This window comes from Psittacula echo (assembly GCF_963264785.1).
Source record: "Psittacula echo genome assembly, chromosome: 15".
Taxonomy (NCBI): domain Eukaryota; kingdom Metazoa; phylum Chordata; class Aves; order Psittaciformes; family Psittacidae; genus Psittacula; species Psittacula echo.
Genome location: NC_137751.1, coordinates 5,784,379 through 5,805,121, shown reverse-complemented (window position 1 = coordinate 5,805,121; position 20,743 = coordinate 5,784,379). Strand labels below are relative to the sequence as shown.

At 43.3% G+C, this 20,743-nt stretch overlaps 1 protein-coding gene across 3 annotated transcripts; it reads right to left on the bottom strand.

Annotated features, from left to right (window-relative positions):
• Positions 1-113: 113 nt before the first annotated feature.
• Positions 114-20,389, bottom strand: YWHAE (tyrosine 3-monooxygenase/tryptophan 5-monooxygenase activation protein epsilon). Of its 3 annotated transcripts, none has more exons than XM_080629847.1 (6): positions 19,503-19,606; positions 11,030-11,229; positions 5,590-5,696; positions 4,856-5,062; positions 4,596-4,732; positions 114-1,312 (listed from the first exon to the last, which is right to left on the bottom strand). In XM_080629847.1, the coding sequence occupies exons 1-6, from the start codon at positions 19,555-19,557 to the stop codon at positions 1,260-1,262; spliced, it is 759 nt and encodes a 252-aa protein (XP_080485973.1). In that variant the 5' UTR covers positions 19,558-19,606; the 3' UTR covers positions 114-1,259. The 3 variants fall into 3 exon arrangements, with proteins under 3 accessions (XP_080485973.1, XP_080485972.1, XP_080485974.1); XM_080629846.1 differs by lacking the exon at positions 19,503-19,606 and adding an exon at positions 20,199-20,389 and having other exon boundaries at positions 115-1,312; XM_080629848.1 differs by lacking the exon at positions 19,503-19,606 and adding an exon at positions 12,117-14,225 and having other exon boundaries at positions 115-1,312.
• Between the last annotated feature and the right edge of the window lie 354 nt (positions 20,390-20,743).

Genomic DNA, 20,743 nt, shown 5'->3' with positions numbered 1-20,743 from the left:
TTTCTAGGATCCAAGCTAAGCAGGGTGGACATGAAGGTACCGTTGCCCGTCTCCACCCGCATCACTGGATGAGGAATGCTCTAAGAGAAGAATGCACCGAGCACATCACAGGGGATTTTGTGCATCCTGGTAGGAAATGGGGTGAAAAAGCTGCTGCCTCGTGATGCAGCTGCACTACTTACACATAGATTGGCATCTTACTTATGTATGAAGAACAATGCTGTTACTTCTCTTTCTCCGCCTCCAAATGCTCCTATTACACGCACCAAAGCCAAGTTATTCTTGCTCAGAGTAAACTAGGAAAGAAAATCCTCATCATGTTTGGCATTTTTTAATTTAGGTTTGTTTTATTTAAGTTTAATGTTAATTCCATGCTGTGTTTCAGTAAGAACAATACAGATTCTGTATCTGTGGCTCCAGTCAGATATCCAGTAGTACAAATTAGCTTCAAGTTACACATACTGAACAAAAGAGGTTGAGAGCGAGCGAAGGGAGATGGGGACAGGGGAGGGGAGAAAGAAAAAATATTGAACACGCATGCAGGCTTATCAATGCCACCTTCAATGCTAACCTGCTTGGAGGAAAAGTAAAGAACAGGCAAGAATGAGCAGCCACGGATTGTTGAACTGTTACCAGCACCATGATTCTCAGCAGGGTTTCAGCAGTTTGGAAACTCAGGTGTTTCGATCCAGTAAAACCATTACAATCTGTGTCCCAAAAGCAACCTGGACCTTCAAGCTGAACATGCCATTGGTATAAAAGTCACTTGAAACAGTTAAAAAAGGAAAGAGAAAGGGAACTGCCACCACTCCTTGGCTGTGACACAGCCCTGCCCTGCGAGGGGGAACGTCCACTCTAACCTGCCCCATCTGGCGGGAGACAATACAGTAATGCTGAAAGAGCCTTTACCTGTTAGTGTCTTAAGGAAACCTACAAGCTGGCACCAGTAAAATCCACAGAAATTCACTCTTGCCTTTAAGAACTTTTAAATTGTGTAAAAAAAAAAAAAAAACCCAAAAAAACCCAACAAAACAAAACAAAAAAAACCCAAAAAAAACCCCAAACCAAACCAAAAAAAAAAAAACAAACCCGAAACAAAATAAACCAAAATAAAAATAAAGAAACCCAACAGGGCAGGAACCTAAATTCTGAGCCCCAATGTAAAAGTCAGATTTGGTGGTTCTCAGAGTGACACTGAGGGTTGTTGTGGGGAAGGGGAAGGGTGGTCAGAGATGGGTTCTCTTGTTGGCCTTTGTGTCTCACTGGTTTTCATCTTCCACATCCTGCAGCGCTTCTTTATTCTGTTCTTCACCTGGGGAGGGGGTCAAAGGAAGAGAGGAGCTTTTAAACACACAGAGCAGCTCTACAGGCAGCCAGAGGTTAACAGCTCCATGCAGTACACACGCTCGCATCAATGGCACACACACATATACACACACACTTGTCACACGGCCAGGGCTGGAGTGAAGCGTTCCCATGGGAATTAAGCCTCATCCCCACCTCGGTGTGTTTCATACAGAGCTGCAGCACAGGCTGTTAGAAGACTCCTCTTGTAAGGACAAAGAGCAGCAAACCACTGGTCCTGAAAACAGGCTGTGCATGGGATCATCAACAGCCAAGAGAACAGTTGTGGAGCAGCATCCTTCAGTCAGAAAATACCCTCCTAAATCCTTCATTTCTACGCCAGAAAGCTCTGAGGACCTCTATTCGCTACCTACAGAAATACAGGGTTTAAAACAAGCTTTTCTCTACCCAAATCCCCTCAAGTCTCACCAACAGCAACATCCTGCTTTATATCCAGTTATATCCAGTTTTATAAAGAACACTGATGAGGCATTATGAAAGGTACCAAAAGAAGTCTAAAAACATCCCTGCTTCAAGTCCAACTTCGAGTCCCAGACCTGCTGTTGTTAAATGTTTCATGTTCTCTTGAAAACAGCCAGTTTGGACCTATTCACCCAGGCTGTGACATGCAGTGGGATGAAATCTATCCATAAAGCCTCCTGTAGTTAAGTGTTGGTTACACTCACGTTGCCTGGGTGAGGTGCATGCAAAGCAATGCCTCCTGCATAGCTTTGCCTGACTTCTGCTGCACGAGGAAATGTTTAACATCCTCCAGCTACTGCCACACACGAGTAAGTCAATGGATGAGAGAAACTCAAACACCATTTTCTTTACAATTACCCATACCCACGTGAGATGGTTTGAGGGCAAGAAACAAAAGCTACCCATTAAAGAGATTGATATGCACTAAAATCCAACAAGCCTAATGACTTCCAGCATGTCCAGATTCAGCACTGCCACCAGGTACAATACAAGGTAGGTTTCTAGAACACAAGACATCTGACATTCAACAACAGTAAAGTCTACATTTAGGATTATGAAGCACATCACTTGAGAGGAAAGTAGAGGCCCTAACCCAGGAAGATGGATTAATGGATCTGAGCATGCTCTACTCGACACACGTAAGCAAATACTCCTGTAACAGGCGATTGTGAAAGTACTTTTCATGCCCAAATATTCTCAGTATCCATCCAGGAATGCAGCTCAATTCCCAAACAAAAGTTACTTTGGGCCTTAGTCAAGCACACTGGACCTGGGCAGGGGCAGCAGGTCACAGCTTAGCCCTAGAATGGAGTCAGAGACACAAGCAGTTTATGAGCAGCAGGAGCGACAGAGGCAAGCACCATTAGTGACTGCAGGAAACTGACACTGGAGCATTCATTCAGCCATGACAGAGACTTACAAAGTAGAGATTTTAGGAAATGAACAGTTGGACTTTCCTTTAGGAATCTATACAGCAGGAAAGAAGGGGAGAACAGGAATCATGAAGGTGACATTACAAGCAATGAAAATAAACTCAACAGCTCGCTTATGACATGGTTAAAAGATACAGGAGATGAGATGAAAGGTGCAGCAGCTGAGGAACACTTCGGTTCAGAGAGTCCTTCCCTAAACCTACACAACTGAAACCAGAACAGGCAAAAGCTGAATGTGAAAGAGAAACCTTTGAGTGTCCCCGTACCCGTTTCCTTCCTCAGTGCCACTGTGAACCTTTACAAGCTTCCAAAGTCTCTGCCTGATTTGGTAACAGGGAGTTCTGGAAGCACCAAGTTTTAGATGCACTCAGTACATCAGCATGGTGTGAGGGGTGACAAAACTTTACACCTGTGTCTACACATGAACACCATGTTTTATGTGAACCCAAAGAACCACACTACAATATTAAGGCATTCTGCAGTGGTTTACATTTTGTCATCATTCTCTTCCTGCCCTTCACCATAAACAGTAACCAGGTGATCTGAAATGATTCAGGAAGGGCAGAATTATCCATATTGACCTGCAACATCCAATACTTGGGATCTATGCAATGAGCTGGAAGCACTTGGGTAACTAACTCATCAATCCTACACAAAACAGGTAGTCAGTAAAAAGAGACTCCACAACTGCTTTCAAATGGACACTACATCACTGAAGTACTCCAAAGTAACTCTATGAGGCTATCACCATGCTTCAAGAACATCTTACTGAGTGTTTAATACATGTATTTTCTAAGTTAAGCAGTGATGTTTCAAACCTCTGCATTTCTAAGCACCTAACGTACATTAAACAGGACTGACACTTCTTCCGCCTTTCCAAGTTAAAGAAATGCAGCTCTTTCGAATTCTCTCTCCAGGATGTAATTTAAACATGAGTTTCATTTCTCTATACAGGGATTATGTTTCATTCACTACCAATCATCAGTGAAACAGAAGGCCTAATGCAAAGAATTAAACTAGTAAAGTTATACTTGGCATGTATGTGAAAGTGTAAGAACAAAAATTCCATCAGGATGCCAAAAGGACACTTATATTAGATAAGCCAAAGCAGTGTCCCACCCTCTGGTACTGCCAGGGCATACATTCAGTACTTGCTGCAGCAATGGCCCACTTTAGGAGGTATAACCTAGTGGGTCTGGGCAGTGTTAAAGATTAAGTCCTTCAAACACCTCAAGTAGGAAATGAGATTTCTCCAAGCTTCTTCTACATCACCTCCTCTGGTAACAAAGCATTTTACAAAATCCCTTTTCCCCTCTTCCCTTCATACTCAATAATTCTTCATAAGAAGAATAAAAGCTATGGGAATTACTGATCTCTGCACCTTTACAGCATGATGGCATTAAATCCTCCACTAAAATGCCAACAGAAACATTGAGTGACCCGAAAAACAAAGGGCAACTAGATGAGCTGCAATACTTGCTCCTGCACTGGCAATTCACATCTCTCAGAATGACAGCCACAGATGAACATGACAAGCCTAAGAAGGAAAAGCTGAATTCAGTGAGGTCACTGCTTTTAAAATAATCACAAACAGCCAGATGGGAGGAAGAGAAAGTTGACATTACTGACACCTCCTTCCTTCAAGTGAGAGGCAGAAGGCTTCAGAAGCTAATGTCACCCCTATCAACTTAATCCAGTGCTAAGAAAGGACATAAATCCAGGAGGGTCAACTATTAGGAAAGACAGAAGTAAAACACCAACCAATCCACATTTCCATGCTTTCACTTCTGTACAGAGGTCAGGAGAGAGCAGCATTTCAGAGGAGAGTTTACTTACCATCACCCTGCATGTCTGAAGTCCATAGTGTCAGATTATCACGTAACAACTGCATGATAAGTGTAGAGTCCTTATAGCTTTCTTCACTCAGTGTATCCAGTTCTGCAATAGCATCATCGAAAGCTGCTTTTGCCAACCTGTAAGCACAGAATCAATCAGATTTAACATAATGCTCAACAGAAACCAGGAGTGCACCAGTTAAACCTGTGCCTCATAACATGTTTGGTATTCACATCCCCATCTTCCCGGTCACCACTTACCTGCAGGCACGATCAGGAGAATTAAGAATTTCATAGTAGAATACAGAGAAGTTGAGCGCAAGTCCTAAGCGGATGGGATGTGTTGGCGGGAGTTCTGTCATTGCAATGTCACTAGCAGCTTTGTAAGCCACCAAGCTATTCTCTGCAGCCTCCTTCCTGTCATTTCCTGTGGCAAACTCAGCCAGATACCTATGGTAGTCCCCCTTCCTGGAAACAGAAGCAGTAAGGAGTCAGCAGTGCTTATTTCCCCACTAAATTAACAGTTGAGTTCAGAAACTGCTCTTTATATATTCACACAAAGGGCACCGCTGCTGAATTACTGCAACAGTGCATTAGTACTGGAGTGAATCTGAAACCATCATGCAGGAAAACCAGTTTGGATTCTCTTATTTTCTTGTACTGGTACACAAAATCATAGTATTACCTTCTCCATTATTAAACTGTGTCTCTACAAATGCATCTCATCTAAACCAGCCAAGTTTAGGATAGATACCTATATCCTAGAAAGAGATAATTCAGCTATAGGGGAAAACACTCTGATCACGTCAAGATTTAAACTGTGCTTCAGAAAGCAGAAAATATGCATCAAACCAGTGACTACAGCAATGTACTCCAAGGCCAAGTTTCACCTGATAATACAATTCTGAAGCTGATACTACGTGGCAGTGATCAGTCTACTTTATTTCTGTCTCTAGTTCAGATAGAGTAACCTTCTGGCCTCACAAGATACTTACATTTTGTAATAGAAAACCTTGGACTCGCCAGTGTTAGCTGCTGGAATGAGGTGTTTGTCCAGTACATCCAGAATGTCACAACAGATTAACTTCAGCTCAGTCTCAACCTAGAAAGGAAAACACACCCAAAATGAAAAGAAGCGGTGAGGTTAGCACATAAGACTAAGAGCTACTTCAACAGCATCCGAATACCAAAACAGGCAGCAGCACAGAAATCCAGAAGTGGGAAGACAGAAGAACAGCAACATTAGAATTCAGCTGCTCCACGAGTGTAATAAGCAGAACAGTTCTGTGTAATCAGCTGGCACGAGAGGCAAGGACTGGTGTGTGATGAAATGTATAACTGAATAATGGAAAGACATCTCACTAGACAGTGGCATTAAGTTTGTCTCAGGACACGTAATTCCCTACTGCAAGGCTTGCACAACTCCCAATTCCTTATGGTTTTGATCCTGGAAGGCTGCCCTAAAAGCAGCACTGGTGAAGGGGATAATTTGAAGGTCATTAATACAAATTAGCTAAATTCCATTGCACCCTAGAGTTTAAGTGACACCTTCAGAACAGGTTTCCAGTGACTACGTGGGAGGCAAAGCTCTAACAGAAGAGCCTTAAGACAAGTATCATGGAGTATCAGAAGAGAATAAAGATGTGCCACACAAAAAGGTCAGATATAAGAGGAAAACAGACTCCAGAAGCAGGCAAAAAAGGCAGAGTGCACCAACACAGAGATAAAGTAGGAATCATCAACACTGAGATCTGTGGCCAAAGAAAACCCATCTAATAAAGAGTTATTTAAAAACGGATGTTGAGTTTTAATAGCCAAAGTTGAGAATATGGTCACAGCACCTTTATTTTTCCCTTTAATTTAGAATATAAAGCAAGGTCTATGAGGGTAGGGTTTACCACCGGAAGTTTCACACCTGAAAGAAAAGAAATCAAGTATACCCAAAAAGCTAAACCCTGTCTTTTAACATCAGCATTGCCAAAAGAAGACTTGCTCTGAGTATCCCATGTCCTTCACAGTAGCAGTGGTTGGTTCACTGGCTCAAGCTACTTTAATGCATGATGAGGTAGAGGGTTTCAAGCAAAGGCATTAATTCAGTTACAAGAAGCTACCTGAAACTGCATGCCCTGGATCACAAGAGCAGCCTTACTTAGTCCATTATCCCTTTGCATCCTCCCATCCATGCAGTTTTCTTTCTTTCTTTGAGCATTTTTCTTGCCATGTAATATTTTTATCACCATAGAGCTCCCAAGCTATTAGGGTTTGTTACTGCCACATCTATCCTCAAAAGCTGTTAAAACTACAGATCCAAAATAGATGTTAAACTGGCACATACATACACAGACTGATTTGTACAAAACGACTTAGATTTGCAAGAGTTCCTTTAGAGAAATTAATCTACAGCAGATGTCAAGTACAATGTCAGAATGCCCTAACGTTCAGAGGAGGAGTTAGATGCTGTAAAGTTATGTGACAAATGCTTAAGGAAGTTGCTGAAATATGGTCACTTGAGAAGAATCTACTTCATATGTTCTTGGGCTACAAAAGCTAGAAAACCTTTGGCCAGCAGTGAGTTCCTGCAAACTTCTTTCCTCTTGATCCTCTTTTTCAATGACTTCTTTTGCAGAGAGATCTTCAGCAAAACTGCAAAGAATTAAATCAGTTTCTAATCCTCTTTTTGTTAAATAACCATACACGTACAAATGTCTATTTCAGCTCAGACAGACCTTTTATAGCTTTGCTTAAAGGATCATTCACACAAGTTATCAGAGATCAGCTGCTGTCCAGGGCAAATGTCCTGACCAAGCTTAGTTTAAGTATGTTATATATAAATGAAGAACAGAACAAGAAACCCCCACCAAAACCCTAAAAGCTCTTTTACAGGGATCTGCTGTAGACAGAGTGGCTCAATGAGCTCTTCAAAGCAGCACAAGAGCCCACACTAAGCTTGTTCAGAGCATTCAGAAACTATAGGTTTAGAGTCTACCACCATTCCAGCTCCAAATGACAGAGGGTACTACAGGCTCTGGCCAGCAAGGAAAGACTGCTCACCCCAAAGGGTGCATAGAAGCCCCCATAAGGCACCTTGCCTCTCTATTTCAGTGATAGTGCTGGCTTAATCAGATTCCAGACTGTGTTCTTAACTCTGCACATACAAAAGCTTGTAAACCACCTGGTGATCTAAAAAAGGAACCTTATTAGAAGCAACCAGGGGAAGGGTAACCTGCACTAGTTCTTTGACCTGTTTTAGTACACCGCCCCCAAAATAGCTGCACCTCACAACTGAGATGCAACACGAAGTTAGAACGTAGGAAGCAGTTGCTAAAACCTGCAACCTCCCTTCCAGCCCTGCCAAAGAAACAAGCTAACCACCCACATTTATGCCAATTCATAGCCTCAACTTTCTAAGTAGGAGGGAAGGAGAAGAGCCTTGCAGCTGCCCCAGAATACAACCCAGAGCACTACAAACACACATACTCATACAGACCGGTAAGATGAAGGTTATTTCTCCTATGCTATTATGGAAGGGATTTGGTTTTACTGTATGAAATGAACTGCATTACATGCAGACATACACCAAGCTCTCAAGGATGAAGTACACACGCCTCCTGTGTGTTCATCTACAAAGATGCAGTCAGATGAGAAAGCCAGGGGCTCTAACTTGTGTGTATCCAAATGGCCACAGAACCCAGAAGAGCAGCTTGCCTTCAAAGGAAGGAAGAAGTGGAATTTCCCCCCATGGCTATGTATGTGTTTTGCTACATTTATCTTCAGTGGTTTGGGTAAAGGCACAGCCTGGCAACCCTGATCACCTCTCAGTATTGCCAAATGTATGCCTCAGACAAAACCAGCCCAGCCCTATTCTGACACCACCATCATCCCTCGAGTTCTGCCCCAAGTCACATTGGAGAGTAGCTCAAACAAACTCCAAACATTAAGAGCCATGTGTTAAGCTGCACTAAATACCGATGTACACCAACACCATCAAATAATTACTTTCACACAAACTACACCTTCCCTTTCAACTTGAGCAGCACTCTATAGCTGAGCATGGTCACACACCCAAGTTCAGGTGGTAGGAGAGGTGTCTTTTGGAGATGTTATTCCCCTCCAACTCTCCAGGGCTTTCAGCTCAGCCTGTCAGTCCCCACACAACTCAACTTACTCTGAAAAATGCTACAAGAGTAGGTATTTGTGGACAAGGTAAGAACAATAACCTGAACCTTGCTGAGCCTGCACCAGACCTCATCTCTGCAGAGAAGCACCGAGCATGACAACAGGGCGGCTGTGTTACTGTTCAGCAATGACAGCAAGAAGCATCATCCAAATCTTTGCAGTATGTTCTCTGCACCCTTACTGCTCCCATGCCATCTTGGTTAGTCCATTAACACTGTCTTTACAGCAGCTGCTAACTCATAGTAAGTCTCCCAGCAGCTACAAACAGGATTTAATGTTCAGCTGCAGTTGATAGCCTCTTGGAAAACTCAGGCTAGAGCTGACACTGTTCATCCTTCTTCAGTATGGAAATGCGTTACAGTTCTCCAAAGCACTCTTCCACCTACAGCAACTGTCACAGCTATTCCCTTTAAGGATTTAACAGCTGAAGATACTGTTGGCACAACCCTGCATTTCACTTGGCCTTTTCCCTCAACAGGTACTTCAGGACTGCATAGATTTCCTGCACATCAGGCTGTTCGGCATGGTACTTGCTCTCTTCACGAAGAGAGATACAGAGCAAAGCCTTTTTTACAGTCCCTTCAAAACTAAGGAAAAGCCTTTTCACTATTAAAGGATCTCTGGCAGAAGACAGTAACTGCCCAGAAAACCCTGTGCAAAAACAACCCTGGAAGCACACAGCCCAAGACAAATTTAAACAATCATCTGATAACTATTGTCTTATATGTTCTGGTAGGAAGATTTCAGACACTCATCAAGAAATGGTATTTGGGACTCTATGTAACTGGCAGAGCTTCATCCCATCAACATGCCAGCATAAAATTAGAAACTCACAACTTGAACAATTCCATGGAGCAACAGAAACCCTGTGAGTCAACAGAAAGCAGGCCAGAGCCATTCCTGAGGAAAGATTTCCAAGCCAACATCATTTCCATTGGTGGTATATGAATCAGTGCCAGGTGATATAACAGACTCCACTGTTTCCCTGAGTGAAGAGCCGAACCATGTGGAGGCACTTGTCATCAAATAAAGGAGATTAAGAAATGTGCAGAAACGTGGGGGATTTAAACATTGGAGCATGCTTGCGCTGTGCTAAACCATCATCTACAGAAAGTGGGGAAGAGAGGAACAAAGCTGACTGTTCTTATAGCTGAAGGTTTCATTAGCCCTTCCTGACAAAAGTCAAAGCCTGCTCCAAGCACTCCATTTTAGGTAAAGCTGCACAGACTGACTAGAGTCAGCATGAAGTTATGTGGATCCATTTTTCTCTCCAGAGAGACAGAAAGAGAAAGAAAACAGCAACGCCTTAGAGGTTATTACACATGCAAGCTTCACAGCTGACCATGACATCTGAAGGAATATGGGAATGCTTTATCTCAAATGGACTGCTTTAACTGCTATCAGTGTAGCTGACCCGTTTAGGACAAAAAGAAACTTAAAATTCTACATATTAAGAATGAGATGCTGTCAGAGAAGTCACACTACCCCAATACTCATTTCAACATAGGCACTGCTGTCTGAGCAAATAATAGCTCTGCCAATTATCAAGCCTAACCAGGCAACTATTCTGCTAAGCACTTAGTTTCAGGGGAAGAAGGAAGAAAACAAGGCTAATGTACATGAAATGCACCCATCACAGTGATAAGGAGTCAAAGAAAGTGGCCATTTGGCTTCACATTGCCCATCTTTATGCCAAGAACAACACTGAAGATCCTTCTCCACTGGCATTTCAACTAACAGTGTTAATGCCCTGCACTCTGTAAGGCAGAATACTGCAACAGCCCCAAGTGTCAAAGTCTGAATGATCCAAAGCAACTTTTATCAGAGGTAGAAGCTTAACAGCCAAACATACCTTTGACATGGTTAATTTTCAAAACAACACTGGTTGGGGTAAATCAGGTTGGAGGGGAAAGAAAAAGGCCTCTTGAGAACATGCAGCCTCATACTTTAGCAAGGAAGAGAAAGTGCCAGCCTAGTTCAAATGCTTAGCAAATAATAGCTGCACTGAAGGAAAACCCCTCCCTTTCTCCTTCCAGTCTACTGCCCTTGTGAGTGTTTACACAGAAACACTCAACCTCTCCCCTTCACCAAGTGTATTTATCCTCCAGAAAAGGAACAAGCGTCATCCTCTCAAGACAGTCACCTTATAACAGGTCACCACACTGCTAGCAATCTAGAATATCAGGAGAGTTATGGCAAGGATAACAAAACTGGACCTTAACTAAGTGGCATTATGCTGCAACACCAAGTACATCTTACCATTTGCCGATATTCCCGGATCATTTTTAATTTGTCTTCTCCACCTTTGTTTTCTTCTTTCTGTTCAATGCTGCTGATTATTCTCCAGGAAGCTCTTCTGGCTCCAATCACGTTTTTGTATGCGACAGAAAGCAGGTTTCTTTCTTCCACTGTCAACTCCACATCCATTCCAGCCACTTTCTTCATTGACTCAACCATTTCTAAGAGGGAAAGGCCAGACAATTATTCTCGGAGCTGAAGCATCTGTCAAACCACTTAATACAAGTTGTAAGTTAATGATAGCTTATGAAAACAGGCTCCCTCCTCCTTTCATACACAGTTATGCCTCACTTTTATGCTGCAGTGTTCCAAACAAATCAATGAGCATGAACACAAAGGAAGTATCTGATGTTCTTTTAAATGTATTTGACAAGGGTCCCCCCAAAAAGCCTTTATAGATAGTTTAGGTTTTGGTTTGGGGGTGGTGGTGTTTGGGGGGTTAAGAGACAGACAAAATGATTTAGCAGCAAGCATGTTTTCCACAGCAGATCAGAGTTACCAGTCCAATCCTACAGGAATGCCAGGTCTTCAAAGTGCTTCAGAAAAGGCAATGAATAGTGATAAGAACATGAACAAATGTAATCCAGCTTTCAGCATAGTGCAAATAAACTTAAGAAGTACAGAAGGCTCCACTGATGTGTCAACTGGAATACAGTCTAACATCCAGATCTGAATAGATGAAGTGTGAGTGCTGTCATTAGGAAAGCAACTCAAGGTGCCAAAGGGAACCACTAAATGAGAAATCAGGCACTTAGAGAGGCAACACCACAGTCATCCTGAGGATACCCAGAGGAACCATATCTACCCATGTCAAGCAGCTACTTACACTGAAAATTAACACACAAAATATGAAGTATTTGATATTTAAACCTTTTGGAAAGGACTTCTAAACCTCAGGTTAAAACAATTATGACTAAATACAGCTTTACTCAAGTGGAAGCAAATGCCTGAAACACTTAAGGAAGGTTATAATCCTTTCATTATCTAACCACAGTGATTGCTTGCGACACAGAAAAATAAAAAACAAAAGTGTTACATAGACACTAACTGAGAGGCTAGGATGAGATACTCAGGAGTCACAGGTTTTGTCCTGCCACACAGTGCTTCATCTCATTCACCATTTACCTTCCAGCTTCTCAACCTGCTGGGAATCCCACAGATGGAAAGAAGAGCATTAATGAATGAGATTAAGACCCAACTACACCACCTACTCAACAGGATAACAGCTTCTCAGCTATCTGCCAGGTAGAGGGACACTAGAATGACTACTTAAGAGTCTGCTAAAAGCATGGTGATACACAGGGTGACATAGCCTACTTGCCTCACTGTTCTGTGGCCTATTTATCGTGCCTACTCATCATTCCACCCCCACTATTTGATGTCATTATGTTCTGCTGTGTCATGGCAGCAAGAGCAGTGGGAAACTCATGAAACTTAACTGTCATTTTTGTCCTTGGGTGCCAAAACTCATCATCTTCACAGGCATAAGCCATGTCAGCAACAGCAACTGTAGGCTCAATCTTTTTCTCCTGGCAGGAACAAAGTTATCAGTCTCCAGCAGGTCCCCACATTCTGTAGTGACTCTACTCTTCACCAGAGAGTGGAAGAAAATCCCTACCTCTAACAGTAGATTTTGCTTCTCCAAATCACAGACAGTAACAAAAAACCAAACTACCAAGGATTTAATAAAACCTTTACAAGCTGTGCTTTATCCATTGAGCACAGCACATATTACAGATTAGAATCCCACCTATAAACAAGTATCTTGCCCAAAGAGAAAAGATTTATTAGCCTACCTACAAAGCTGTTGGAGAAGAATGCTTCTAGTTTAGCAAAGAGCCAAATTTTACTTAGAAGTATCTGGGCTGGTATTTTAACAAGACAAAGTAATATTATGCACATACCTTGGTCTTCCACAGTAAAGCCATAATCCAGCCCTGAAAGTTTAAGCCTTTAATCACTCAGGCAATACAAAAGCAAAAGGACAGCATAATTGTATCTTCTCCAACAGAGAACTAATTCTAACAAAGCCATCTATGCCTGCTAACAGAACAAATATTTCACATTGTAAGTACAGCTTTACCTTTCACCCTGATGTGAAAACTTCAGAGACCATTCAAGACAAAATGCAAGTGTGAGATTACATTTTAGTAATAAGGATTACTGCAGCAATGACAACTCACTGCACACACAATCCAGAGACACTTATGCTGCATTATGGAAAAATGAGTGTTATGCAGGTTCAGAAAGACAAATATTGTAGTTTAAGTGGTTACCTTCCAGGTTTTTTTCAGTTGATTGTGGCTATCACCTTATTATGCTACTGCCAGATCATACCATCAGAGCAGGAAATCCCCAAAGTGTAAGATGTGGAAGGAAGGGAATATTCTGGAGAATGACACACCCTAGATTTATACTCTTCCCCAGGCATTTGCTGCTGGTTGTTACCAGAAGCATCACAACAGACATCTGGTTTGATCAGGTTTGTATATGCTAACAAAAAAGAGCATTTAACTAAGACTCAATGCAATTGTTTAAGATACTACAAAACTACAATAACACCCACGCTGTTTTTTTAAAGTTCCTAAATTCTACTATTATGATTAAGGTGCATCTCATTGCAAAGATAGCTGACTCACCTCCAGCCACTGTGGAGTAACAGTGGAGACACGCATACATAGCTCAGAAAGCACAAAAGATCTGGATGGTGGTCACCACTACACTGAGTGCTATCTAAGAAATATATTTAAAACAGCCTGGTACATTGCTTGGGATTGTGGGGTTTTTTTTTTTGTTTGTTTTAACGTGAAAGACAAGAGATTATTCCTTACTCTAAGCTAAAAAGCAATGGGGTAGTTTACAAGTATTGAGAAGGATATGTTTGATAACCATCTGCTAGGGGCCAACACACAGAATTTGCACAAAGGGCACAGTTGATAGGAAACTTCTAGGTAAATCTTTGCAATATAGGATACAAAACTTAAGCAAGAGTAGACCATACCAAAGGAGTAGCCAGTATCTACTAAAAGCTGAGTGTGATGCAAGGATGTGAATATAGCAGAAAGGAATCGTCCCACGTGTTCACCACAGAAGATCATGCACCATAACCACTATTCAAAGACTCAGTACAAGTCTCATACTTGTTCATTCTTGGAATGAATGAAAGAAGAGCAGTAGTAAGTCGTAAGAATTAAAACTAAAGTATTTCATTCTAAACTGTTGGATATAATGTCTCATTTAAGACTCTAATAGCAACAGCAAACACAAAGCAGCTGTAACACTATGCTAATATTCAAGAAGGGTTCCAGGAGACAACAATCAAGAGGATCTACAGAACCATTAACTTAATGCTCACAAAAGGTTAAGCTAACAGGAATTACTGAGTGAGTATATGCATAAACACTGTAAGGGTAGAGCATGACCTTCTGGAAAAGCAAGTAACACCTCACAAATCTACTGTGATGCTTTGAATGAGTCAAGCATATGGACAAGGAAGGATGGATTGATACAGTCTACCTGGATTTCCCAAAAGCATTTGACAAGGTCCCTCACCCAAGGTTCTTTGAGGAGCTCAACTGCCATGAAATAGGAAGGAAAGTCCTCACATGGATAAACACTTGGCTGAAAGACAGGAAACAGGGTATGAATATAAAACTCAAGTGTTCAGAACTAGAAAGATCACCAGTGGAACCACACAGTGATTCGTGCTGGGAACATTCTAAATCTGTGATCCAGAAAAATGAAATAGTAAGTACTAACTTAGCAGAAGCAGCAAAGTGCTAAGAACAATCACAAAAAGAGCTGAAGAAACAGGGGTAAATGTATTTTCTTCATTAAGGGATGAGTGTATCTGTGAAGATTAATGCCCATAGATTGAGTTTTTCTACAACTGCAGGCCTCCACCCAGCATCAGTGGGCACCATCCTATTCACTGCAACTATTAGCTCCAAATTCAAGCCAAGAGAAGGTAGAGCTCATCTTTTCGTCCATTAGGAACTCTTCTTCTGAACATACTGTTACATTACCCACACTGGGTTTTTCTGTTCTCTTAAGAAATCCTGCATTTGGCAAGTGAGACTTAAGAGATAGCTAAACCTGCCAGCAGCTTGAGGGGGAGGCTTTCCCTCTATCCCTATCAATTCTCAGCTTTCACAGCCCAACACTTCTTTTGACCTCTCAACTGGCTGGCTCAGGTCACCAGCTCAGAAAACAACTACCCAGAAAACTAACAAATAAGCTTGTAATTTAGAGAACTGAACAGGCATTAAGAGGCAGACTAGAACCCAAGTTCTAGTCAGAGCAGAGAAAAAACAGCTAGGGAAGAGAGGACACCCCTCTTTCAACAGGGGCCTGCCAGATTAGCTCACCTCACTATGCAGCACCGCACCATGTTTCCAGAAGCATAAAATGAACCCAGCATTAACCCTTTACATTTACCCATTTACAGCATTCCCCGTACATTACACAGGCTTGAGATTTTCTTCAAGATTTTCATGTGCTCAAAGCATCCCAAGTACAGTCAGTATAAAAACCAGCGTGCAACTACTGAGGCACTAAAAATTGATAATCCAATGTTAAACTCCCTACCTACAGCATGCCACAATTCCCAAAACAGACACGTTTTATACAAGCACGGAAGAACCCAACAGCTACATTCCCACAAGTTAAGACAACCAACAGGCAGAAGAGGAAAAAATACCAAGGAATATCCATCTTGCACCATGACTTGGACTATGTTTTGCAGAGAAAGCAGCAGATTATACTAGTATTCATTGTATACAGCTGGCACAGCCAAGATACTGCCAACATTTGATTGCATGACTCTGCAATATACAATTCTAGAAAGCATACTCTTACCTTTATGCACTCAGAGAAATAGATGGGCTATGGATCAATTATCCAAGCAACAATGGCATTTTCTGAATAATCAATCCTATGGACTATCCCAAGTCCTTCTTGCAACATGAACGTGATTTCTAAGTCATCACTATCACCTCTTCAAGCTGTGAACATATGCTTTCCTAAGTAAACCAGGGTTTTTCTGGCATCTGTAACAAAAGACTTAGTTTAAAGCAATACACAGGCAAATCTAAAGACTGAGTGTATTTCTCAGCCTGATTGAGATCTGCTACCAACTAATCTGCTAATATACTCAAGTGTACTCAAATGTAATGGACACCTACTCAGCTTCTGGACTCCTTGCAGAGAATCAAACCATCTAATTATAGATGTTTGTCTCCTTTGGTTGCTCTTGGTACCTCAGGAGAAGTAGAAGCCAGTTCTAGAAGGCCCTCTCACACAGCTCCTCATGAGAAAAAGTCAATTTTTACGGCCCAGTATGTGAACAATTATCACTGAAAAAACCAATTCCTCCTAATTCCAATCTAACTGTCTTGCCCATATTTTATCTACCTCTTAGATTCCTACATTTCTTAGGAATATGCTGAGATTTTTCTGCCTTCTAGCACTTTCACATCTACCCAATTCTGAGACAAAGAGAGCAGTCATACCCCACGTCACTAGAACAGTAAGACCTTTGACAGACAGGTATAAGTACTAACCGTTAACGTGGGGGGAAGGGGAAAAAAAAAACAGGCACAAAACCTAACCTTCTTGTTTGACATTAAGTCAAACAACACAAAGTGTGCTTGGTATTTGCTTGAAACAGACAAGTCCTCTGCAGACAGGTATTAATGGGTTCAAATTTTGAATGGAGACCACTGCTGCACACCCTACTGCCTTCATAATAGACACATTTCCCTGATAGATGATTTCTAAAGACATTAAGAGTCTGCTATTAACCTGATGTATTGGGAATCAGAAGAGCTGCCCAATAGTTTGGGCTTTTTTTCCCCTTCTTACCTGTGCCTTGACCTATTATCTGCTTTTGGGGGAAACAACCTACCCCCACTCCTTTCACCTAACCTAAGTTACACTGTATGTAAACCTTAAGTCATATACTTCAAGACACGAAGTACAAAACTGCTGCTCAGAGTCTAAGTTCTTGCTTACAGTCATAGCTTGCTTCTCTCCTGAGTAGAAGATATTACTTAGCTTCCACAATGAAGAAATGATTTCAACATTCAGCAGCAGTCTACAAGAATCAAGATACCCTCATTTTTTTCTAATATAAATGACTCAAATGCAAGATAATGTCAAAAAAACAACATAATGTTACCTACTCCAATTGTTTCTAGGGAAAAAAAAATAGGTTATAGCTAATGTATTATTCTATTAATAATAGTCTTTGAAGGAACAGCCCTAAGTGAGATTTCTCACAAAGCTTCCTGCATTCTAAGTAAGCTTCCTGGCATTTTGTGATTTGTCATGACATGCTTAAGCAGATCTGTGAAGATAGTCAGTTACCCAAATCTCTTAATATCTCTAGAGATCAGGGCTTAAGTGCTACCTACACCACAGAAGTACCTAGAAAGTTGTCCCCTTAATCTGGGCCAATATACTGAGGACAGCACAGATACTGGATTAACTCCCAACAAGTCCCCAAATACAGCTTCCAAGACTTCACAAATTCTCTAAATGGGTCAGGTAAGTAACACCAAAGAAGCTACAGTCAGATGCCCACCATAAGTGCTGCTATAAATACCATGAACCATACAAAAAAAGCAACCCACCACACACCACCCTTTTGAAGTCACAAGAAGATGGGACAAAACTTAATGCTATCCTGCTATTGAACATGAAATATGGTCATTCCACACTCACACTCAAGTTACACAAGAGTTCTGTACTCCCACATACCTGTGGACAGTACTTGCCATCACACCATTTTATACAGGTCAATTAATAACTGTGACTTTATGGTCATTTACCTCAAAGATCAAACTGAAGAGCAAAATTAAGACTAACTTATTTCACCATGCTGCTTCCCAACAATTTCGTTCAGAGAATTACTGAGCAGCTATTTGGCAGAACTCAGTATTTCAAAGAAACAAGAATTATGCCAATAATTTACTGTTTCACTAAACAAGAACACAGAATCAGATGCTGAAACAGTACCTACAGTACGTACTCTTCCAGGCCTTGGATGTAAGAGCCATGGAGATGCATTCAGAACTGGGAAGAGAATTGGAGGGTGCACCTTAAATTTATTTACTCAGCTTGATTCCAACAAACTCTGCAAGTCTAAAAACCACAGCACTGATTAAGTTTAGTGCTCCTCCTAAATGATAACAGCCTCATCACCATTCAGATACAGTACTGCATAAGAAACTGTTCCACATTTTTATCTAGCCACCTTGTTTCACCCATATCGATGATGCTGGTAGAACAGAAAGAACATTGAGGAAAATGCTGCACCAAGGCAATTCCCTACTAATCATTTTTTATTAGTTGACAGAAGTCTGGTTGGTTTGCACTGAAGATCTCTACAATGGGGTAGAATCTGATTACTTTCCAAAGAACTGATTTACCACTGACTTAATATAACACCAGAAAGACAGTCCTGCCTCAAAAACTCCCAAAGATGATGAATCCTCCACGATGCTGGCCAAGCAGCCAGCTTGGGTTTCCACTCAAACCAAAGCCAACACTTTCAGTTGCACTGACTCATCTGTACCAGGTGGAGAACCCTTTCCTCTCTACCCACCAAACCAAGCCCAGGAATGCTACTGGAATTGGGACTGGGGACCAGAGGGGGAAGAAATGCATCTTCTCATCTCATATCCTTTAGGGTAGGCAATTAAGACACTGAAAAAAACCCCAATCCTCAGTAAGTCCACACTTACTGTGGACTATGGAACTGCATGTATCCCTCCACACAGGTCAATTATGTTGCACCCCAATATCTGGATTGGGGGGGGTGCATTTTTTTCTGTTACTTCTTACACTTATTGTGAAAACTGACTCCTCCCATGTAGTGGAATTCTCAGTTCTACCTCATTTCCCTACTGGAAGAGTCACAGAAGGGAGTCCTATTTAGGTTCTACTTTCTTTGTTACAGTTTCTGTTTTTCTCCCCAAAACATGCCTTGTTCAGGTGTTCTGCAATAGTGTTATTGGGAGCTTTCTACACTCAACTCAGTCAAAATATGTCATTTGGCCAGAACCTGGTCTATTTTGCCTATGAAAATTACAAACAGCAAATATCTGGAGTGTCTTCCTACTTCTAAATGAAGTGTAACCTACAAAGGGATTTATTTCACTTTAAATGAGTAAGCATAAGGCCTTAAGGCAAAAGTAACAGTCCTCAAAGAGTAACACCATTGAGAAAATTAAAGGCCCTTTCTATTATATGCAAGGGGAACATGGCTAATGAAACAGACATTTTGGGAGCTAGAGACACCATTCAGGGGTACCAGTTCCTCCACTCTGCCACTTTTCAGCCAGATATGACCAGGAATTATGCCCAAAGTCACCGGGGGAAAAGGATGAAAAGACGAAGGTAGAAAAATAAAGAGATCTGTAATAATGCCTACCACATAATGAAAGCATACACGTTTCCTTTAGGCAATGAAGTATCATGTACTCCATCCCTCCAGGGTGAGAGCTCGCTCCCTCTGGGTTTGCCAGGAGCAGCAGGATCTCCAACCGAAGGCAAAGGAAGAGAAAGAAATGCGCTACCCCCCTCCCCCGGGACCCCATACGGCGAGCGAGCCCCTCCCCAGCATCCCCTCCCAAAGGGCCGAGAGAGCCGGGCACCCACCTTCCGGAGAGCACGGCACTGGGCGTTGTCTGCGGCGAGCCGACCTGAGCCCCACTCCGCCGCGCTCCGCGAGGCCCGGCCCGAAGGTACGCGAGGCCCGGGCCGAACAGAACCGCCTCAAGCCGCGGCGGTCAGCGGCACGATGAGGGGTAACGGGGTCTCTTTGTCGGTCCCCCCGAGGCGGGGGCGCCTCCCCTTCCCCCTCCGGGACTCGCCCTTCGCGGCCGCCATTTTATTCCCGGCTTCTGCCGCCACCGCCCCCCGAAGCGGGCCCCGCCCAGGCCCAAGACACCCACTCGTTCAGGGCCCCCATCCCCAGCTCCACCACCCCCTTGGGGCGCTTCTTGTCGCCATTTTGTCTGGGCCCCCCTCCTCCTCCGCCCCTGCCCCCCCTCCCCCGCCCAGCCGCCATTTTGTGGCCGCTCCCTCCCTCTCCCCTTGGCCTTGCACGGCCTCAGCCAGCGCTCACCATCGTAGCGCTCAGCCTGCTCAGCCAACTTGGCCTGATAGACGAGGTCCTCCCGATCGTCCATGTCCTGCAGGAGGGGCGGCGTCGGGGACTGCACGGGGCGGATGGAAGCCGATGGCTCTGGGGGGCTCAGCAGCTACCAGCTCGCTGCTCTCCGGGCAAATATGGCGGCAGCACCTCCTCCCGCTGCATCCGGGCACTTCCGCAAATGCGCGCATGCGTCTTGCGGCCTCCCATGGCAACGGCGGCTCCTTAGCAACGGGAGGCGGGAGGCGGGGGCCGCGGCCGTGAGGCGGCAGCCGTGGATGGCGGGGCCGGAGCCGCCGCTCCCCCGCCCGGCTGTGGCGGGGCCGCAGCCGAGAGGGAGCCGTTGCTCTAGAGGAGGTGGAGGGGCGAGGTCCGGGGCTGCCGATGGCGGGTGGGGCCGGGCCGGGCCGGGCCGGGCCGGGCTGATCAGAGGTTCCCCGCGGGCCTTGACTCGCGTGAGGGTGAGCCGCCTGCCCTCAGGCTGAGGGTGCTCATGGAGAGCGGCGTTTCCCTCAGCG